The sequence below is a fragment of the Aotus nancymaae genome, unplaced genomic scaffold, assembly GCF_030222135.1.
Source record: "Aotus nancymaae isolate 86718 unplaced genomic scaffold, 86718_ANA_hifiasm-v0.15.2.pri h1tg000103l, whole genome shotgun sequence".
Classification (NCBI taxonomy): domain Eukaryota; kingdom Metazoa; phylum Chordata; class Mammalia; order Primates; family Aotidae; genus Aotus; species Aotus nancymaae.
In genome coordinates, this window is record NW_026988518.1 from 3,457,702 (window position 1) to 3,480,433 (window position 22,732).

The 22,732-nt window shown below is 36.5% G+C and overlaps 1 protein-coding gene across 5 annotated transcripts in view; it reads right to left on the minus strand.

Moving 5' to 3' along the window:
* Window positions 1-20,758, minus strand: part of PTBP2 (polypyrimidine tract binding protein 2) — an 83,652-nt gene extending 62,894 nt beyond the window's left edge. For 2 of the 5 annotated variants that reach the window (XM_012458476.3, XM_012458474.3), the window contains exons 1-2: window positions 20,670-20,758; window positions 18,940-18,970 (exon numbers count right to left, since the gene is read on the minus strand). In XM_012458476.3, coding sequence (XP_012313899.1) covers window positions 18,940-18,970; window positions 20,670-20,677 — 39 coding nt within the window. In that variant the 5' untranslated portion in view covers window positions 20,678-20,758. Of the gene's footprint in view, window positions 1-18,939; window positions 18,971-19,744; window positions 20,016-20,669 lie in introns of those variants that run through there. The other 3 variants (XM_012458475.2, XM_012458473.3, XM_012458478.3) reach the window with 2 other exon arrangements.
* Window positions 20,759-22,732: the final 1,974 nt, after the last annotated feature.

A 22,732-nucleotide genomic window follows, 5' to 3' on the forward strand; every position in this document is an offset into this window, starting at 1 on the left:
TATATCCATGTAACAAACCTGCACATGTAACTCAACATCATACCATACCCACGTAACAAACCTGCACATGTAGGTAGGTAGGTAGGTAGGTAGGTAGGTAGGTACGTAGGTAGATAGATAGATAGGTATGAAGGTAGGTAGGAAGATCGATCAATCGATCGAACAAGACAGGACAGCATAAAGACTGGGAAAAGACACCAGCAACACAAATAACCAAAAGACAACCAGTAGCTGTAAAACACACACTTTTTTTTGTTTTTGAGACAAGGTCTTGCTCTGCCACCAAACTAGACTGCAGTGGAATGATCATAGCTCACTGCAGCCTCAAACTCCTGGGCCCCACAAGCAATCCTCCTGCCTCAGCCTCCCAAATAGCTAAGATTACAGAGGGCACTGCCCCCAGCAATTTTTTAAAACTACAAAATCAGTTAAATAATAAACTCAAATTTTTATCAGGCAAAAAACACGAATAGGCATTTCACAGAATTTCATGAAACAGAAACATCCAAAGGCCATAAAGGTGGGAAAAAAAAGATGTAAGACCTCATTTATAATCAGGCAAAGACAAAGACCAGAGAAGATACAACACACCACATTGTTAAAAATTAAGAAATTAAATACTTAGCCAAGTGCTGGTAGGGATCTGAAACAGCAAGAACTAGTATGCACTACTGGTGAGAACATAAATAGGGACAATACACTGGAAAATAATCTAGTACTGTCTCATGAAGTTTACTCTACATACTAGCAATACATACCTATACCTTTAGATATATACTCTCAAAAACACTTGCATAAATGCACCAGGAAACAAGTACAAAAAAGTTCACAGCAGTATTGTTCTTAAAGACAAAATCTTATTTTTTTCTTTTTTCTTTTTTGAGACGTAGTCTCATTCTGTCACCCAGGCTGGAGTGCAATGGGGCGACCTCAGCTCCCCGCAACCTCTGCCTCCCAGGTTCAAGCGATTCTCCTGCCTCAGCCTCTCAAGTAGCTGAGAATACAGGCACCCTCCATCACACCCAGCTAATTTTTGTATTTTTAGTAGAGACAGGGGTTTCACTATGTTAGCCAAGCTGGTCTCGAACTTCCAACCTCGTGATCTACCCTCCTTGGCCTCCCAAAGTGCTGAGATTACAGGTGTGACCCACCATGCCCAGCCGAAGTCAAAATCTTTAAATATTGAAATGTTCATCAACCCACATTTCCAGTAAAAGAGATAAAATGAGTATTTCCACAAAAAAAGTATACCACAATGATTATTATATAACTACTCACAAAATATGGCTATTTATTAGAATCATTATTGAATGAAAACACAAAACACAGAAAACATTATATGGGCATACCATTTCCATAACTGAAAAAAAAAACAAACCCTAAACTAAATATATTTTTGTCATTTACATGAAAAATCCATATTGAAAAATTAAGGGAAAAGTTGTGGCAGTCACCTACCCATGATAGGGTAAAAAGGGAGATTAAAAAGCAATATTGTTGCACATGGAATACACAACAATATTGGTAACATTCAAGTTTTTTATTTGAGTAGTAGGTTCACGATGTTTGTTTTCTTGTATTTCATAACATTCTCACATATAAACTTTAATTAATATAACAAAGAAGATTCTAGGGAGAAAACTATAAGGATAAGGTGATCAGATATTTTATCATCCAAAATGGGATACATTTGTGGAAGGACTATTACACCTGAAAACAGATATAAACCATGACAATAAGAAACCTAAGTAAGAAAGAATAACAATGAGAAAATTTAAATAAGACACTTAAGTAAAACTAGGCATGTTATAAAATTCATCTTTATCAAAATGTAATAGGTACAAAGGCTTTACTAACAAGTAAAAATAGTAAAAGAATGATCAAACCACAATCGAAATGGTAGAGTAAGATGATGACATTAACTATTTTATAAACAATGTACACAAAAAAATAAGATGAGGATAATTTAATTAACTTAAGACATTACACAGATAGCCAATATTATTACCTACAAAAAAAGATAAGATGCTCTTTTAAACACTTTGCAATGACTTTTAATATTTACTGGAACATGGCATACTAAATAACACTTCCTACAAATAAAGCTATCCCTAAGTTACGGTTGTTTCGCTAGCTAATTTTCTCTGATCAAGATATGAGACCTGGAGAGCTAGTATTCTGGTCTTCTTTTCTATGTAATAAGACATTTTTTAAAATAGCATTTATCGCATATTTTAATACAGGCATATACACAATCAGAGGCATCATGGACTATAATCTTTCTGCCCAGATAACCCCAATGACATTTTTTACATTAAAAAAATGCAACCATTAACTGAGAAAATTTTTAACAACCCAGAAAATATAAAGATGTTCTTGTTTACTTTCGTTTATTCTGAATTTTCATACAATTATTTTCCTCAAACTTACATATATACATTTTTAACATTCACACAAAAAAAACCATACCATACAAGCTGCTTAGCATTGTTCTCTTTTCATTTAATAAAATAGCTTAGAAATTTTAGGAATGATCACGGCAATACACTAGAAAATAAATGTTATTAAAATCTTTGCTTTTGTGACAGTACTAACAGCAACAAAAAGGAACTCATATTGGTTATACTGGAGGTTGTTTGTTAGGGTACTAACTCATCAGAAAACTTAGAAAGTTAAAATCTCTCCTGTTTTTCTTATAAAAAAGGGTACTTAAGTATGACCAAATAGTTGATGGATAAAATTTTTAAGAATTCTAATATACACACAAAAAAAGAATAGCACCACTTTTGCAATACCCAATATAATTATGCAATCACTAGCTACTAAAAACTATTAGGAGAAAGGATGATGCACTCTGTAACAGATGCATCAAGCTGACACCTGAACCTACTGATAAATGTTAACACCATGAAGAGGTAAGGACACATTCTGATCCCCTTAGCGAGATACAATAGGAATTACACAAAGTATATCTGCAAAATATTCTTGATAAAAATTAAACCAGAATCTGATCAACCCCATGTATTTCAGGTAAACTTGTCTACATGAGGAACATATGAAACGACAACATGGAGGTATAATCAGCAGAATCCAGAAAGTGGAAATACATATGACTCAGTTTAACAACAACAACAATAGAGAAAAGGCAAGAAAAAATAATGAAAAAAAAGTATTCTGAATACTGGAGATTAAATGACATTAAGAAATTATTTTAAATTTTATAATGGTACCAATGTTACACTTAAAAGAGAAATTATATCTGCTAGAGACACATTCTGACATATCTGAGGATGATATGATCTGCAATTTGCATTAATATTCTCCAACAGAACAAAAAGTATATACTATTCCCTCTACTTTTGTATAGCTTAAAGCCTTTATAATAAAGTTTACAAAAAAGAAAAAACAGAACTCTAAAAGTAAAAAAAAAATTGCCAAAGCTATGATCACCTTTAAACTCAAATCCATTTTAAAACAAGAAAAGAAAGAAGTTGAGGATCAAATTAAAGTAAATCCCTCCCCTGCCCCCAATGAAAAATTAAATAAGTAAAAAGGTTGCTTCTTTGAAAAGATTAGTAAAATAAATTCTATGACAAATCAAGAAACAGGAAAAAACATAGGTACTTGATATTAGTAATAAAAGCGAGAATTCGAGAATGCTATAAAATTCTGAGAAATTTGAAGCTCTCGATGAAACAATTTTTTAGGAAAGTATAGTTTTACAAAAATCGAACTATTTGTCAAAGTATGACTGTTCCCTCACTCCTTACATATAAGCTGTTTAAAATCCTTTTAACATTATTTTCTGCATTAAGCATGTCTCTTAGAGAAAATATCATGAGGAAGAAAGTAGAAAATTCTTCAAAGAAATGTTATAGTTCTCTGCCTTTCCCCTCAAAACAATATCACCATTTTATTTTGATAATGCAAATATAATGTTCTCCCAATTAACTACTAAATTAAGGCAAGTATAAATAAGACCCAAAAAGTCTTCACAAAACTTATCCAAATGATCTTAAAATACATACAGTGAAGAAAACACCAAGACAATTTTGAAAAACAAAGTTTTGACACTCACTGTACAAGATTCCAAGATTTATGCTGATGCTATAGTAATTAAGACACTGTTGTAGCGCTACAACACGCAGCACAGAAACAGTTCTGTGAATCTATGGAAACCTGAAGAGCTGAGAATGCAGATCATTGGAGAAAAGCTGAATAATCAAGTAAGTACTAAACTTGCTATCCATATAGAAAAAATAATTAAACCTGTACCATATGCTACACAAAAAAAAAATGCCAGGTAGATTATGGCCCTAAATGTGAAATAAACTTTCAAAATAAAATCCACAAGCCTGTATGTAAGGCCTTAGGTTGAATATTTTTAAAAAAGAAAAACATAAATGTTACATTAGAATTTACAACTTCTATTCATCAGTGTAAAAAGAAAACAGGTCAGAGAGGAAGGAGTTATCTGTAGGACATATAACAAAACAGGCCAAGCACAGTGACTCATTCCTGTAACCCCAGCATTTCAGGAGATCAGTTTGAGAGAACTGTTTGAGCCTAGGCATTCACAACCAACCTGGGTAATATAGTGAGACTTCATCTCTACAAAAAATTGAAAAATTTCCTGGGCGCAGTGGCTCATGCCTGTAATCCCAACACTTTGGGAGGCTGAGGCAGGTGGATCACCTGAGGTCAGGAGTTCAAGACCAGCCTGACCAACATGGAGAAACCCTGTCTCTACTAAAAATACAAAATTAGCCAGGCATGGTGATGCATGCCTGTATTCCCAGCTACTTGGGAGGCTGAAGCTGGAGAATACCTTGAACCTGGGAGGGAGAAGTTGCGGTGAACTGAGATCACGCCACTGCACTCCAGTCTGGGCAACAAGAGCAAAACTTCGTCTCAAAAAATAATAAGAAGAAAGCATTAATAAGGAATACAAAAACCACAAGATATCCTTCCCATATACATTTGATTGGCAACAATTAAAAAGTCCAACAATCCCAATTTTAAAAGAATGTATAGAAACAAGAATGTTGTACATCCAGCACTAACAGTATAATTGGTATAATCGCCTATGAAAGCACTATGTTAATATTCAATTGATTTAAAAACATACACAATCTATGAGAAACTCTAATATTAACATGTTAGAACATCCATATGAATGCCTACAGCAGCAGTTTGTAATTGAAAAAAATTTAAAATATCTGACAAGTCAATCTTGTCAAATATTGCCTCATGTGTCAACAAGATATTCATATATCATGTACTACATGGCAATGAAAATTAGAGATATGTATATAAACTTAGAAAACAAAAATAACACTGAACAAAAAGAGCAAGTTACAGAATACATACGGCATCACAGTAATCCATAGTTTAAACATGCAAAACAAAACCATATATCGCTTAAGATAAAAATACATAAACATGTAGTAAAAGAGAAATTTATAGGAATGGTAAACATCAAATTAAGGATAGTAATTACCTGGAGTGGAAATACAGGTCAACTACATGCAGAGTATTATGAACTGAATGCTTATGTTTCCCCGAAAGCCACATGCTGAAACCCTAACCCCAAAATGTGATGCAGTTTAGAAATAGGGCCTTTGGGAGTTAACGGGGGGGATTTCATGAGATGAGAAAGTAGGGCCTTCATGATGGGGTTAATGCCTTTATGAGAAGAAACTCCATAGAGCTTGTGCCACCCACTCCCCCTAAGTGTGCTCACAAAGAAAAGATCATGTGAAGCACACAAAGTAAAACAGTGGCTTCACTTCAAAAGAAGTGGCCTCTGAAGGAAAACTGCTTTGCTGATACCTTGATCTTGGACTTCCCAGTTTCCAAAATTGTGAGAAAATAAATTTCTGTTTTTTAAGTCACTCAGTCTATGGTATTTTCTTATGGAAACCTGAGTTATGACACAGGGGGCTTCAAACGAACTTTCGTGTACCACAATGGAATGCTATGCGGCCTTAAAAGGGGAGGAAATCTTGTTACATGCTACAACACAAATGGACCTTGAGGACATTATATTAAGTGAAAATAAGCCAGTCACACAAGGACAAACACAATCTGAGCATTCCTAATCTGAAAATCTAAAATCCAAAATGTTCTATTAAGTACCTCCTTTGAGCATCACATAAGTGCTCAAAAAGTTTCAGATTTTGTAGCATTCAGACTTTGGATTTTCAGATTAGGGATTCTTAATCTATATTGTATAATTCACCCTATGTGATGTATTTAAAGTACTCAAATTCATAGACACATTTTCTTATCACTGGACATTTGTTATTTCTGTGCTGGTTATCAGGGGAAAGGGGAAGAACAAAAGGGGAGTTTTAAAATGGGTATAGGGTTTCAGTTCTCCAAAATGAAAAACGTTCTGGAGATGGGTTTCACAACAATGGATTATTATTAAGTACATATAAGAATACTTAAACTTTAGTGTACACTTAGAAATGGTTAAGATGGTAAATTTTATGTTTTTTTTTTTTTTACCACAAAAAGATTTATATTAAGTTATAATATGCAAAGTTTTTTAAAGAAACAAGAAAAAGTCAATGTTTAACCAATTAAGCAATATTAATAACTTAATCATAAAATACTTAAAAACGGGAATATAGAGAAAATAAATAGAAAACAATTATAAAAAATGAAAAGAATTATGAAAACTTATTCCCATCAACCTGAAGAAAAATACTCTATTTTGGTATACTGCCCTCCAGCTTTTGGGGACACATATAAATTGTATGTATTTGTCAAAGTTATTTTTAATCCTACTTTTCACATATACAAAAAAATTTAGGAAACACCATTTGTAATGGTTATGAACAGAATTTATCCATTTTCTTATCACTGTACATTTATTGTTTCTACTATTTAAATAATGCTGTAATCAGCATATAAAAATACACTTATCTAATCATTTTTTCATATGAGTTACTAGACATAAAATACTGAGAAAAGAATATGAAACAAAGCATTCTTTTGTAAAGTATCTCAAGGCCCACTGATAAACAACAATCTCAAAATGAGTATTTCACTTCATAAACATATTTTTAAAACCTGCTAACAATTCAAAATCAAACCAGACAATTTGCAAACACACAAAGCTATAAAAAGCTTCACTGTGCATTTATTATACTAGTACGTTATAAGACATTATATACCATAATTTAAATGTTTCTTAAATACTACTTCTACATAAAAAGTGTCCATTTCAGCTCAGACTTTTTAAAGAGGTATTTTGGTATTTAAACCCACATATATTTGAATTGTACATAAGAGAGAAAGATTATAAATAGCTCCTACCAATATTATTGTCTTATTCAATCTTCAAAACAATCATACAAGTTAGGAATTATTATCCTCAATATTACAAACTAGGAAAGGGAAATTAAGAGAATAAAAGACTCGTTCATCATCACTTAAGTACAAAAGGGGCTGAAACCCAATCAATACAACAATGCAAAGTATTTTTTTTTTTTTTTTGAGGCGGAGTTTCGCTCTTGTTACCCAGGCTGGAGTGCAATGGCGCGATCTCGGCTTACCGCAAGCTCCGCCTCCTGGGTTCAGGCAATTCTCCTGCCTCAGCCTCCTGAGTAGCTGGGATTACAGGCACGCGCCACCATGCCTAGCTAATTTTTGTATTTTTAGTAGAGACGGGGTTTCACCATGTTGACCAGGATGGTCTCAATCTCTCGGTCTCGTGATCCACCCGCCTGGGCCTCCCAAAGTGCTGGGATTATAGGCGTGAGCCACCGCGCCCGGCCAATCTAAAGTATTTTTTAAAAACACCTTACAAATTCAACCCAAAGCCAAGCAAGAATATATATACATATATATTACGTATCACTCCTTTTTTTAATAGTTGAACTATTAAGACAAAGAACTGGAAATGGGTATAGTATGTGTTTGCTACAATTTGAGTAAATGAGGAAAGAGTTTGCTTAAAACAAATAGCGAACACGTATGTCTTACTGAAACCCTGGTAACAGCTTGCCTACACAACTATCTGTATCAAATAGCAAAATACCTTTTTGAGAAGTTTAGGAAAGTGGAACTATTGTTTATTAGAGGGAGTTCAACACTTAAAAAACCTAACTCTTCTCAGAAGTTCATCACAAATGAAGAACAGAAGCCTTAAAATGGCCCACAAATATTTAATTAATAGCATGGCTTGAAAGCAAGCTAGTTAAAAAAAAATGCTACTATAACAGTAGTTATGAAAACATATATTAACAATACTCACAAAGAATCAAGTTTATTTAAACATAAATACTGATAGGAGAAAACGGATCAAATTTTCATAGGTCCTCACTGCAAATCCTTTGCACTCAAAACTCTCCATATTACTGTCAAAACCTACTTTTTAAATTTTGTCTTCAGCTACTCTAACTCAACCTACATTCCAACAACCTACTTACTTCCTCAACATATCCCAATTTTCCTCATCATTACTTGTTACTGTAGCTTTCTCTACCCAAAATGAACAAGAACAATGCCACTCTTTCCTGCAACCTGACGAGAAAATCCTACCTTTAAAGGTTCTAAGGAACCCTTCACAGAACCTTTCCACACTCTTAACACATAAGCTCACTTTGTGTCTTATTCTTTCCTTTTTTTCTTCCTTCTTTTGGATTACACATACGTAATTTCAGTCAGCCTCCCTCTCCAATTTTTTGTGTTCTATCTCTATTGTGTTCACCCTTAGGATTTTAAAATGCAAGCTTATCTGATTCACTCTGGCACAGTTCAAAAGAAATGCAGTATGAACCATATATATAATCTCATAAATTTCTATTAGCCACATTTTGAAAAGTAAAAAGAAAAAGCTGGCCAGGCTCAGTCCTGTAATCTCAGCACTTTGCAAGGCTAAAGCAAGAGGATCACTTGAGCCCAAGAGTTTGAGACCAGCCTAGGCAACACAGTGAGACCCTGTCTCTACAAAAAAACTCAAAAATTAGCCTGGTGTAGTGGCACACACCGGTAGTCCCAGCTACTTGGGAGGCTGAGATGGGAGGATCACTGGAGCCCAGGAGGTTGAGGCTGCCATGATCATGCCACTGAACTCTAGCCTGGGGGACAGGGCAAGACTCTATCTTTAAAAAAGGAAAAAAAGAAAGCAAAAGGAAAAGGCAACAGATAATTTCATTTAACCCAAAATACCAAAATGCTATCAGTTCAACATGTAACCAATATAAAAACCTGGGATAAAATACATTCTTGGCTGGGTGTGGTGGCTCACACCTGTAATCTTAGCACTTTGGGAGACCAAGGTGGGTGGATCACCTGAGGTCAGGAGTTTGAGACCAGCCTGGCCAACATGGGGAAACCCCATCTCTTAAAAAAAAAAAAAAATACATTCATCTTTCAGACTAAGGCTTAGAAATCTGTATTTTTCAACTAAGGTAGAAGATCAGCTTAAACTATGTACATGTCAAGTGCTCAGTAACAAGATGACAGGTAGCTACTGTAACTGACAACAAAACTCCAAGCAATATTAGATCATCAGAACTTAACTCCAGGGACCCTACTGCTCTCTTACATATTGTTATAATTTATTATGTTTAATTCTATTTTTAACCCCCTTATCAAACACTGCTATTACATTCTTATATTGTCAGTAATTAGATTTACCCACAGGCATACCAATTTCTTAATTAGCCTAACTTCTACCTCAGACCTCCTTTCTGGTGTCATTGGCTTTCTTCCTGAAATACAAACCCCAGAAACTCCTTCAGTGGGTCTGTTGATAAATTTCCTAAATTGCTTTTTTGGAGGCAGAATGAAGTGTTTCAAAAAGTGTCTTTATTTTGTTCTTCTCATATGATAATTTAGCTAACTATAAAATAATAGGTGGACAGCTATTTTCACTCAAAACTTTGAAAATACTATTCCACTATCTTCTGAATGCCTATGCTGATGAAGCATATTGGGTCTTTCTAGTTCTTATTCCTTAGGGAATCTCATTTTCTCTGGCTGCTTTAAAGATCTCTCTGTCTTTCGTGTTCTGCTCTTTCATTGTAATGTGTCTAGGTTTTTTTGTGCCTCCTAAATCTGATAACTCACATAGCTCACCAATTCTAGAAAATTATCAGCTTTTAGCACTTCAAATTTGGCCTTTCAGCAATGTTTAATTTCTTTCTGGAACTCTAATTAGATGTTTATTAGAACTTCTCTTCCTTTCCAACATATTTTTAACCCTTCTGCTATTTTCTTCTCTCTCTCTGTGCTGAACTGAGTAATGTTTATTTTTTTATTCATTAAACAAAGATATTTAGTGCAGATTTAGTGCAAAAAAAATCTCTTTTGATAACTTTCTGTGACACCTTATTACTTTTAAAGTAGAAATATCACTTAACCACCTTATCCCCTACTGTGGTATGCCTAGAATTAAGTTAAGAAAGCTACTACAATTTAGCAACACACACAGACCAAGAGATTAAAATAATGAACAATTACAGAGACTCAGGATTCTAATTCATAGCATTCCATGAAATATTGAAGCCAATCTTTTTGGAGATCATTCTCTACATTCTAAAGAAAACAGAATAATGAGCTACTTTTATGTGGAAACTTACAGGTATATAGAATGATGCCTACTAGATGAAGTACAAATTTCACAACTTGTAATTGAGGCCTTATATAACCTATCTGCCATTCTATCTTTTCTCTCATATCCATATATAAATCGTTAGCCATAAAAGCCAAAGTATTCAACTCCGTGCTCAATAGCTGTAAACTTATGTGATCCTACAGACACAACTTTGGTTACGTCACTCTCTCAATGCCTGTTGCTCTCCACTCCTTCCTCTATCACCCATTCTATAACAGACAGTTCACAGTTGAGCCTACCAACCCAAACCAGTATTTTCTACTATAGCTATATAGCACTTAATTAAAAGCTTTGGTCCGTATTTCTCCAACTAGATGAGGTCCTGTAAGACATAGTCTTGGTATTCATCTTTTTATTGATAAATGGCTCATAAGATTAAGAGCATATTAAAGCCTGTGATACTTCTAAGAGTTATTAAATATTATGTGTGTACACACTACTTAATACGTGTACTATTAATGATGGAGCAACAAATATAACAAATAGGGTCACTGCCCTCAAGGAACATGTATTCTGCCTTGAATATTTCTGAAACATCAATTTTTAACATAGTACTGTCATTTCGTAGACATTAAAATATCTGTTAATTGAAATTCCAATAAAAACACCCTAGAGCAAGCATTTAGTAGCATTTAAGAAAAGCATTTTGAGGAAAGTCAAAACCTAAACACCCGAAGTTTTGAACACATCTATTATAAACAACCAATTATACTCAACTATTACCTAAAAGTTACATTTAGCATTCTTTGATTGTAATTTTCTGTGCAAGCCAATAATGGTGAATAGTCATAATTTAAATTGTGAGTTCAGCAATTTACAACCAGTACTTTCAGAATACTTAGAAAAGCTAACATTTTAAGAAATAGGTTATTATTAGCTATCCAGTTATAACATCTTGATATATTAAGTTAACTTACTAAAGAACACTACTATAAATTTCACCGTATTTTAAATCCGTATCTAAAAAGGTAACATTTTACCATATTGGGGACCATCTTGTATTATTCTATAGTCATTTCACACAATTCTGTTTTCCCAAGCAACAGGCCCACTACCCTGCATGGATTTCACATTGGCAAAATGGTTAACAGTACAGAAATGACATCCCTAAATTACAAACTACAAAGAATATAAAAAGCCATTTTAAAGAAATGCAACAAATCTCCTATTAAAAACTCACAAATATGCTTTCTTATAGTCTCGCTGGGGTAACCAAAACAAAAAAAAAGTCTAAAATCAAGAAGAGATTCTGAATAACTACAACAAATTTATAAAATAATGGAAAATGAGATTTCATTTGTATCCTAAAGCCATAAAAACTTGGATAGTCTAAATGTAGTGTAAACATATTAACACTGAGGACCTAGTTTGCAGAAAATACTTTTTATGCACAATCACATTTAATATTCACAACTATTAAAATCCCAATTTTAAAGATGAAGAAGCTGAGGTTAAAAATTTTAATTATCAAATGGATTTTAAAAAGTGAAATCACTCAATTCAAATATGTGTATGTCTAAGACTATACAAAGAATGTCAAAAAAGTAAAAACAAAACAAAACAAAAAACCTCAAGGAAAAAATATCTACAATGCATACAAAATGAATTTTTTTATACAAGGAACTGTGATTAAAGATGACCATTAAACTAGGTCCAGTAGACAAACAGACAGTTCACAGAAAATGAAATATAAATAGCCAAATTTGAAAAACCTCACCCATTTCAAAATATAAATTATAAAATACATTTCAGTGTAAAATTTAGCTAATAATTTTGATAAAACCTAGAATTGCCAAGGGCATGGAAAAACAGGCACTCCCATACACACTTGTGAAAAACAAATGAATATTCTGGCATTGTAGTTTACAATCACTCTTTAAGAATAAATTTCAAAAAAAAAAAAAAAAAGAAGACTCTAGAGCTGCCTGGTCCTTCAGTCTCTTCTGCCATGTGAGGATACAGTGTTCCCTTTTTGTCCCTTTCTACCATATGAGGACATAGCAATAAGATACCATCTTGTAAGCAGAGACTGGGCCCTCAGCAGACACTGAATCTGCCAATACCTTGATTTTGGACTTCCCAGCCACCAGAACTGTGAGAAATAAATTTCTATTGTGTACAAATTAAAATAAATAAATAAATAAATAAATAAATTTCATTTGACATAGCATTTTTACTTCTATTCTAAATATTTCCATACATTATAACTACAAACTGGACTCAAACCTAAATCTCCATCAATGTAGGAAACTAAATTGTGGTATATCCAGTAACTACACTGTGGTGCAACTACACAAGAGTATCCATTGTCATTAACAAAGAATGAGGTTGCTCTCTAACTGCTGAGAACACATTACATAATTAGAAAAAAACAGTGGACTTCTACTTCCAGTCAAGATGGAATAAGATGACCCAGATTTGCCTTGCTGAAACAACAGCAACAAAAAAATCAAACAAATATACAGAACAATGTGTTTTCAAGACACTGGACATCAGGCAATGATGGACAACAATCCCTGAAAGTCAGAAAACAAATGTAAGTCCATGTTTGCCTCAGCTTACTCCCTTGAGTGTCCAGGCCATAGCACAGCTATGAGGAAACCAGGCTGAGTTTCAAAGACTACTTTAACTGTGAGAGAAGACCAAAGTAACTAGAGTTTACATGTCAAAGTACCAGAGAAAAGAGTTGCACAAAGAGCTTTCCAAATCTGCAATCGTCAGAGTATTCAGTAAATACTTCACAAGATAATAATATTTGGACCATAAAGTAAGTCTCCATGTTTACAAAGATCCAAGTCTTAGAAAATATGTTCTCTGGCCAGAATAAAATTAAAATTACAAATATACAACAGAAAGATATGTAGAAAACTCCAAATATTTAGAAATTAAATAACATGCTTCCCGATAACCCATGGGTCAAAGAAATTGTTTAAAAAAGTATTTTGAACTGAATGAAAAATTCATCAAAATTTGAGGAATGCCATGAAAGCAGTACTTAAAAGGGAAACATATAGCACTAAACCCCTACATAAGTATCAAGTTAGTGATATTAACTTCAATGTTAACTAAGTAGAAAACAAAGATCAAACTAAACAGAAAGCAAAACAAAATAAAAACAGGAGAAATCAATAGAAATCAGAAAAAGAGAAAACTTAATGAAACCAAAAGCTGTTATTTTGGAGACTAATAAAATCAATAAACTTCAATCCAGACAGACAAGGAAAAACGATAACACAAATTACCACTGTTGGGAATGAGAGAGCTGACATCACAAGCATTCGACAGATTATCAAAAGTGTAAAAATGTAGTATCATGGCTGGGTGTGGCGGCTCACACCTGTGATCCCAGCACTTCGGGAGGCCGAGGTGGGCAGATCACGAGGTCAAGAGTTCAAAACCATCCTGGCCAACACAGTGAAACCCTGTCTTACTAAAAATACTAAAGGTGTGGTGTTGGGTGCCTGTAATCCCAGCTACTCAGGAGGCTGAGGCAGGAGAATCGCATGAACCTGGGACGCAGAGGTTACAGTGAGACAAGATCGCCCCATTGCACTTCAGCCCAGGCAACAGTATGAGACTTTGTCTCAAAAAAAAAAAAAAAAAAAGCAGTAGCATGAACAACTCTGTGCAAATACATTCAGCAACTCAGAGGAAGTAGACTAGTTCTACAGAACCTCTAGTCCTATACCTACTAAATAAGTTGAATATGTAGTTTAAAACCTCACAACAAAGAAAACAAACATCTGGCCCCACATGGCTTCACTAGTGAATTGTATCAGTTAAGGAAGAAATTTTAGAGTGTTCACCCCAATATCAGGAGCAAGGTAAAGATACCTTCTGAGCACTTCTATTCAACATTGTACTGGATGCCACAGACAAGAAAAAGACGACCAAAAATGGCACCCAGATAGAAAAGGAAGAAAACTGTCTGAAAACAATTGGGTATATATCGTCTATGTAGAAAATTTAATGGAATAGGCTGGGGATGGTGGCTCACGCCTGAAATCCCAGCATTTTGGGAGACCTAGGCAGGCAGATCTCTTGAGGTCAGGAGTTCAAGACCAGCCTGGCCAAATGGGGAAACTCTGTCTCAACTAAAAACACAAAAATTAGCAGGGTGTGGTGGTGCACAGCTGTAGTCCCAGCTACTTGGGAGGCTGAGGCAGGAGAATTGCTTGAACCCAGTAGGCAGAGGCTGCAGTGAGCCAAGACCATGCCACTGCACTCCAGCCTGGGTGACTCAGTGAGACTCCCCTCTCAAGAAAATCTGATGGAATATATAAAACAGAAGAGCAATATGCCATAATCATTTCTATATACTAGCAAACAATTGGAAATGAAGTTTTTAAAATATTTACAATAATATCAAAATATATAAAATACTTATGGATAAATCTATCAATGAACAAAACCTGTGCACTGAAAAATAAAAACACTGCTTAAAGAAATTAAAGATCTAATAGAGACATAAATTGTAGTCATAGTTAGAAAGACTCAGTTGTTAAGATGACAATTTTCCTCAAATTGCTCTACAGATTCAAGTCAAATCCACTAAAATCCAAGTAGTTTTTGTAAAAACTGACTCATGAAAATACCAAGGACTCAGAAGAGTTAAAAACAATTTTGAAAAACAACAGAGCTGGAGGTCCCAGACTAAGTGGTTTCAAGACTCAATACAAAGCTACAATGATTAAGACAGTATGTTTCTAGCATCTAGATAAAGGAAAATGGGTCAACACAAAAGAGTACAGTACAGACACATAATCATACATATAGAGATAACCGATTTTTCATGATGTTGCAAAGACAAGTGAATGGAGAAAGGACAGTCTTTTCAATAAATGACGTTGTAAACACTGGATGTCAACATGCAAAACTAAATACTTCTGACCCAAATTTTGTACCATATTCAAAATATTAAGTCAAAATGAAAGAGACCTAAATGCTAAACCGAAGTATAAAACTTCCATTAGAAAACAAAGGTGGCCAAGTGCAGTGGCTCATGCCTATAATCCCAACACTTTGGAAGGCTGAGGCAGAAAGATGGCTTGAGGCCAGGGGTTCAAGACTAGCCTGGGCAAAATATAGAGACACCAGGTCTATAAAAAAAGTAAAAATTAGCTGGGCTTGGTGCTGTGTGCCTGTAGTCCTAGCTACTTGGGAGGCCAAAGCCCAGGAGTTCAAGGTAATTGTGAGCTATGATTGCACCACTGTACTCCAGCCTGAATGACAGAGTCAGACCCTGTCTCTTAAAAAAAAAAAAAAAATTATTATTATTAACAAAAGGAAAAAATCTTCATGACTTACAGTTAGGCAAAGATGGCTCAGACAAAACCACGAAAGTATAATCCATAAAAGAAAAAATTGGTAAACTGGACTCCATCATAATTAATAACTGTTGTTCTTCAAAAGACAATGCTGAGAATGAAAAGATAAGTGGCAGAAAATATTTGCAGGCCATATATCTGATAAAGGACTTACAACCAGAATGAAGACCTCTCAAAACACATTTAAAAATAAATAACCCAATAAAAAATTGGGCAAAAGATATAAACAGACACTTCACCAAAGCTAACAGTTGACAAAAAGCACATGAAAAGATGTTCAACATCACAGCCATGAGAGGAAAGCAAATTAAAACGCAATGAACTATCACTATATATATACTAGAATGCCTATAATCAAAAAGACAAGACAACAGGCACTAGAGAGGATGTGGAGGGACTGGAAATTTCATACCCTGCTGATGGCAATGTAAGATGGAACAACTACTTCTAAAAAGTTTGCAGTTTAAAAAGTTAAACATATGCCTACCATAAGATCCAGACTTTCCAATCACAGCTGCCCCACCAAGAGAAATGAAGCATATGTCCACACAAAGACTGGTATAGGAATGCTCACAACAACTATATATTTTTTTTGATCTACGGTCAGACTCGTTACCCACTGCGCCACCAGTGCGTTGACAACTATATTTTTAATAGCCCAAAATGGAAAACAATACAAATATCCCTCAAGACTTGAATGGATTAACAAACTGCCGTATAGCCATAAAGTGTATTATTACTAAGCAACAAAAGAGAATGGACTATTGAAACACGACATGGGTGAATCTCAAAATAATTATTCTGAGTGGACTTACCTAGACCAAAAAAAGTACATACTATATGATTACATTTACCTAAAATTCTAAACACTGTGAACTAATCTATAGTGACAGAAAGCAGATCAGTGGCTGCTTGGGGAAAGAGAAGCAGGAAGGGAGGGACTACAAAGGCGCAAGATGATATTGTGGGCAGTGATAGATGTTCATTATCTTCATTGTGGTGATGGTTTCACAAGGGTATACATGAGATAAAACATTGTATATTTAATATGGGTACTTTATTTTATGTCAAATTATATCTCAATAAAGCTATTTTTTAAAAAGGCAAGATGTGGGCCAGAACAATAGTTTGAATCTAATTATGTAAAGATGTTTATATGGATGGTAACATAAATTAATAATTTCAAGAAAAAAGGCACAAAATTACCCACACCTAATAAAAAGAAAAAACTGTGAATCAGTTTGAACTTTTTTAAACATGCACGTCCATCAGTTTCTGTAAAGCAAATTTACGAATGTTTTAAAGAACAGTTAGTTGCTTGTACACAGGCCTGACACTAAAGCAAAAATTCTTAACCATTATTCTAGAAAATTAAATTAACTTTAATTATTCAGACTTTTATATTAAACAATGGATTTTAAAAAATGATGTGCAATTATTTTTATATCATCTTCTAAAGTATTCTCCTCAAACAACTAACATAAAAAACTGGTGTAACCAATGTATTACATCTGGACATCCTATTCTGAGTCTCCTCAGTTTTCTTCTGTCTACTCATTCTGAGCCTTGCCTACAACCTCCTTTCCTTTTCCACTAATAGTGGACAAGTCACACTTGTATTATTTATTCTTTTACAAAATTTACACGAGAAATCTGTTTGGATGGTAACTACAACATCTACCATTTTGCACTCTTTAGCTATTCCTGATTTTAAATCCCATGACTATCTCAACTGGGAAAATAGTATCACCACAAAGAGCTTATTATTTTTCCCTCAGTCTGTATAATCTGAACTCAAGAAACAAGCCTAGATATTAAAGAATGGACAAGTATCCAGTTCACTATAGGTCAGTTCACAGAAAATAAGCAAGAAAACACAGTACCATCCCCAAAAGTATTCTAAAAAACATCACATCATTATGGATGCAATTTCAAGAGTTCCAAAAAGTGTTTGAACAGTTAGCATCACTGGACTAAGCAGACAGCCTCTCAAGGCAGAAAGGCTGGCAAATGAAAAATTACAATATAGGCCAGACGCCGCAGCTCACCCCTGTAATCCCAGCACTTTGGGAGGCCAAGGTGGGCGGATCACAAGGTCAGGAGTTCGAGACCAGCCTGACCAAGATGGTGAACCTTCGCCTCTACTAAAAATACAAAAATTAGCCAGGGTGTAATGGCATGTGCCTGTAATCCCAGCTACTCAGGAGGCTAAGGCAGGAGAATTGCCTGAACCTGGGAGGCGGAGGCCGCAGTGAGGCAAAACTGCATCACTGCACTCCAGCCTGGGCAACAGAGGGAGACTCAGTCTCAAAAAAAAGAGGAAGAAAAATTGCAATACATTATGACATTAAAAGTTTTAAGTACTAAAGGAAATGGTAAGCATTAGAACTAAAGTTTAAATGATGATATAAAGCCAAAAAGGAAAGATTCCAAACGATCTCTACCATAAAGCCTTTCTTTAACAAACCAGCTCTCAACTTCTGTTTCAAATTTGAAGCTAATTGCCTCAACAACTTTCTTTTTAAGGATCAGGATAATTCATTTCTAATGTGCCTTATTATTGACTAAAATATATTCATTTTCATAAGACAAAAAGTAGAAAAAAAAAAGAAAAAAATCTTAGATTAACAAAATTATAAGATACAAGTCAAACCACTTACCATCCACTTAAAATCATTATTTCCCCTCAGAAAACTGCGATATCATTTTATATTCACAAGAAGCCATGTGTGAAAGCATTTTTAATTCCTTGATCATTCATACTTACTTTAAAAGGTTATTCTTACACAGTGACAGTTCTAGAAAAACTTATGGTGACTGCAAACTCTTTATATGGTCCAACTTTACAAATTAAAGGAAACATTTTACACTTGGGTTTTGCTAGCTACATTATAGTTTTCAAAAGCTAACTAAAATTTTCCAGTAATTATCATAATAATAGATCCAACAATCCCAGTTTCAAACATAATCTTTTCCTACCTTCACACCAACTGCAACTTCAGTGACGATTCTGTAAAGAAAAAATAAATAGTTTCAACTTCTTGTTATTCTTCTAATCACTGGCTCTAAAACTTTTTAGGACAGTTCATCATTCATAAGTCTTCCAGCCACTCACATACAGATGGGGAAAAAAAAAATACCACAGATGGGTCAGTGACTTACCTACTGTTATCAACCTGGTTACTAAAAATAACTTTCAAACCTGAGACAAAATTCAATAAACTTGTGGTATATTTTAACAACACATTCAATAGACAAAAAGAACAAAACCCAAAACACCATGCCATTTCTACAATGCCAGTATACTGAGATTAATAATTTAACTCTTCAATTCTTTACTTGTCTCCATAGGAGCCAGGAATCAGGAAACATGAATTCTAGTGCAAGTTTTGCCATCAATTTCTGTGTTGATCTGAGGGGAATACTGAACTTCTCTGGATCTATGTTTCATCTGGCAAATAATCTTTAGATAACATCTAGGATGATTTAAATTCTGTAAGACCGTTAACTTTTATAAAACCATCTTTTTAATATATTTTAAAAAACACCAAACTCTAGGCGCTTAACCAAATTTTTGATTCTTCAAATACTGTCGCTGATTTTAATAAATGTGCTTGTTAAATGATACTACGTTTACACTCCCAAAAGAGCTGCATACTGCTATATTTTCGCCCCTAAGCGTGCCCCGTTTATAAGGAGGAGTTAAATAAATTACTCTTTTCAGGTGTGAAGCTTATCAGCGAGACATCGGTCCCTATCATTTCCCGGAGCTCTTGCCTCTCACCTCACTCAGCATTCTGTCTTCACTCAGGTTCACAAAGATGCAGCATGGTTCTGGCTTTTTGTAGTCGTTATTCCAGAAACTGACCAAAGTAGCTAAAGAGATGGCCCTGTGTTGACTATCTGCTCTTGTTTCTGCCATTGCTGTTGGCCTTTGCCCATGTGACTGATGTCGGCCTCAAACACTTCGTTTTTTAGATGATTTAATTTCTGGGCCCTTTTGCCAAGCCTTGAATGTTTTAAGTCCCCACAAAAAGGCATTTTTTCCTCTCTCCCGCCCCCACTACCAGACTCAAATGAAAACAAAGGAGTATGACATCTGCCCTCCCCCTTCCTCCCGCCGCCGCACGCCCTCCCCCCTTCCCCAGCGGCTCCCACTAGGCTTTCCCCGGAGCTCCCGCCACCCGCATCTCTCCAGACCACGGCGGGCCGGGCGAGGCCGGGGAGGTTGCAGATGGCTGGGGTCCACATGGGGTGCCTCTCTCCTCTTCCCCTAGGGCCTCCCCCACCCCACAGGCCTGTGTCTGCCCATCCCACTGGCTCTCATAGGCACCGCTACCCCAAGGGTCGGGTCCCAGGGTACGGATCGAAATGGCTCCTAGAGGGGGCAGGGACGGACCGGCAAGACGTTATGAGGTTCCCACCCCATCCCCCGCCGCCAAGCCGGAGCCCGCTGCCACTCTGGGATCCTCACCCCCGCCATCTCCCCAATGCCTCCCCAGCCTGCAAGCCCGCTTTCTTCTCATTTTCTCGACCAAAGCCCGCCGGGGGAAGCAAAGGGAGGGGTGTGTGCGATGGGGCGGGGGTTGGGTAACGGCAGCCCAGCCCTGGGAGGGGCCGCGGGAGGGTTTCTCGCCGGCCCGGGATCGGGCCGAAGGACTGTCCAACTCCTTTCTCACACACACCTTCTCGCCGGCCCGATTACATACCCGTCCATTGCCGAACCGGACAAAGCTTCGCTCACAAGAACCGAGCCACGCAGCCAGCGAGCCACACAAGCGGCGAGAAAATGGCGGCTAGGGCCCGACGGAAATTGCCGAAGGTGCCGAGGCGCACGGGGCAGCGCGCGGCAGCGACGGCGGCGGAAAGAGCCGAGCGCGCCGGCGCCCGGCAGCGGGAGGTGAGTGGCGGGGCGCGGGGACTAGGGGGAGTGGGCGCCGCCGCCGACGCCTCCTCCGCGCCTCCGCGCGCCTTCCTCCCTCCGCCCTCCGCCTGCCGCCCTCTGAAACCTGGCCTACTGCTGCAGACTCCGGCGTCCTGGTTTTCCCTCCTTGAGGGGTGTGGGTGGGAACCTCCCAACAGCACTCTACGCTCTATCTGCCCTGGACCTGAGGGGGATGGCCCTGACTACGGGACGGGCCCCAAGCAGCCTCCACTTTTCCCTCCAAGCCAAGTACCAACTTGTCTGCCGTCAACCTGTGCGGGCCAAGGGAAAAAAAATTGGATAGCTTCTCCTAAGCCATCTTTTATTTGCAGACCGACTCCAAACTCTAAAACAAAAACCTTTACCCCATTGCGCAAGACCACTTGGTAGAAACAGTACTTTCTCAAGCAAGTAGGACTCCTCAGACTGAAATGCAGCCTTTTGCTTCAAGACCTGTAGTACCAAGCCAAGTGGAGGAAAATGTGATTCTCACTTCAGTTGGTGATTAGTGTGCACCTGTAGAAAATATTCGCAATACCCTGGGTGGAAAAACGGATACAAATGGAGCGATGTGTTGCAATGCTACCAATAGTTGGAATTTAACATTTAGGGGCGTGAAAGGGAAAGTGGAGATGGGAGTGACAGCAACTGAGTCTTCAGATTGATTAGAGAGAGTAGAAGCATTAAAATGGGCTATGCAAATTGACTCCCTTTGCTAGATTTTACAGTCTCAATTTTAACTTGATGGACATTTTACCTTGAGGTGTTTTTATCAGAGGCTCAATAAAATCGAGAGGGGAACCCACTTCTTGAAAATGTGCTCAGTGAGTAATGACTTTGCCAGTATCCATCCTTCTCCTGCACCCTTCACTTCCACCCCCAACACACAAGCACAAATGCACTTCTAATCCAGAAAAATGACAAATACCCCTGCGTCCCTCCAGTTACTCTCAATACTCACTCCGGGGTTTCTCACATCTCCTTCAGGCAAAGCTCTCACCCTTTACTAATTGGAATTTCACTATATCAAATGGTATTCTGTATAATTCTTAAAATAATATTACTTTTAAATTGGATAGACCCTTAAAGAGCATCTTGTCCAGACACTTTGTTAGAGAACTCTTCAAAGCACCCAAATTTTTACAAATTCTTGATTTGCCTCTGGGATTGTCAATCCTTAAAAAAAAAAAAAAAAAAAAAAAACCCACCTGTCAAATCTCCTACAATTACCCCCTTCACCTTAAATCTTAAAACAAAGGATCTGTTATTAGTGCCATTAATAATCACCTTTCACATATTTGAGGTTTTGCGCTCCTGTTTTCTCTCAATAATTAAATATGTAAGCTACCAAAGGGCAGGAACTATGCTATTAATTCTCGGTATTCCCCACATTCGCTCCATCAGTATTGATTGATTGCTTCTCACTTTGTCTTGGCAAAGACAAACCGTTCTATGAGAGGGAAGCTTGTCCTTAGCAGAAGAAATATCAGTGTTCACACATTTTTCTTTTTTTTTTTTTTCTAACACAGTACAAGACCACAAACATACAATAGTTAATCTGCTTGCTTATTTAAGATAACACTTTCTTGAAAAAATGCAAGGTAGTTAACAAGTCAAAGCACATAAAGTACTAGATTAAAACAAGAAGTGAAACAAGAATAAAACAAGAGGACAAAGCATAGCATGAGTCAGGAATGAGGCTAACGCAACAGTGTACACAGAAGCATATTGATTAAAGCCTGGGTTCAGATTTGAGCTCTTTCATTTAATACCTGTGTGACATTAGACATGTTCATTAACCTCTCTTGGAAACTTTCTTTTGCTGAAAATAGAGTCTTCGGGCTGGGC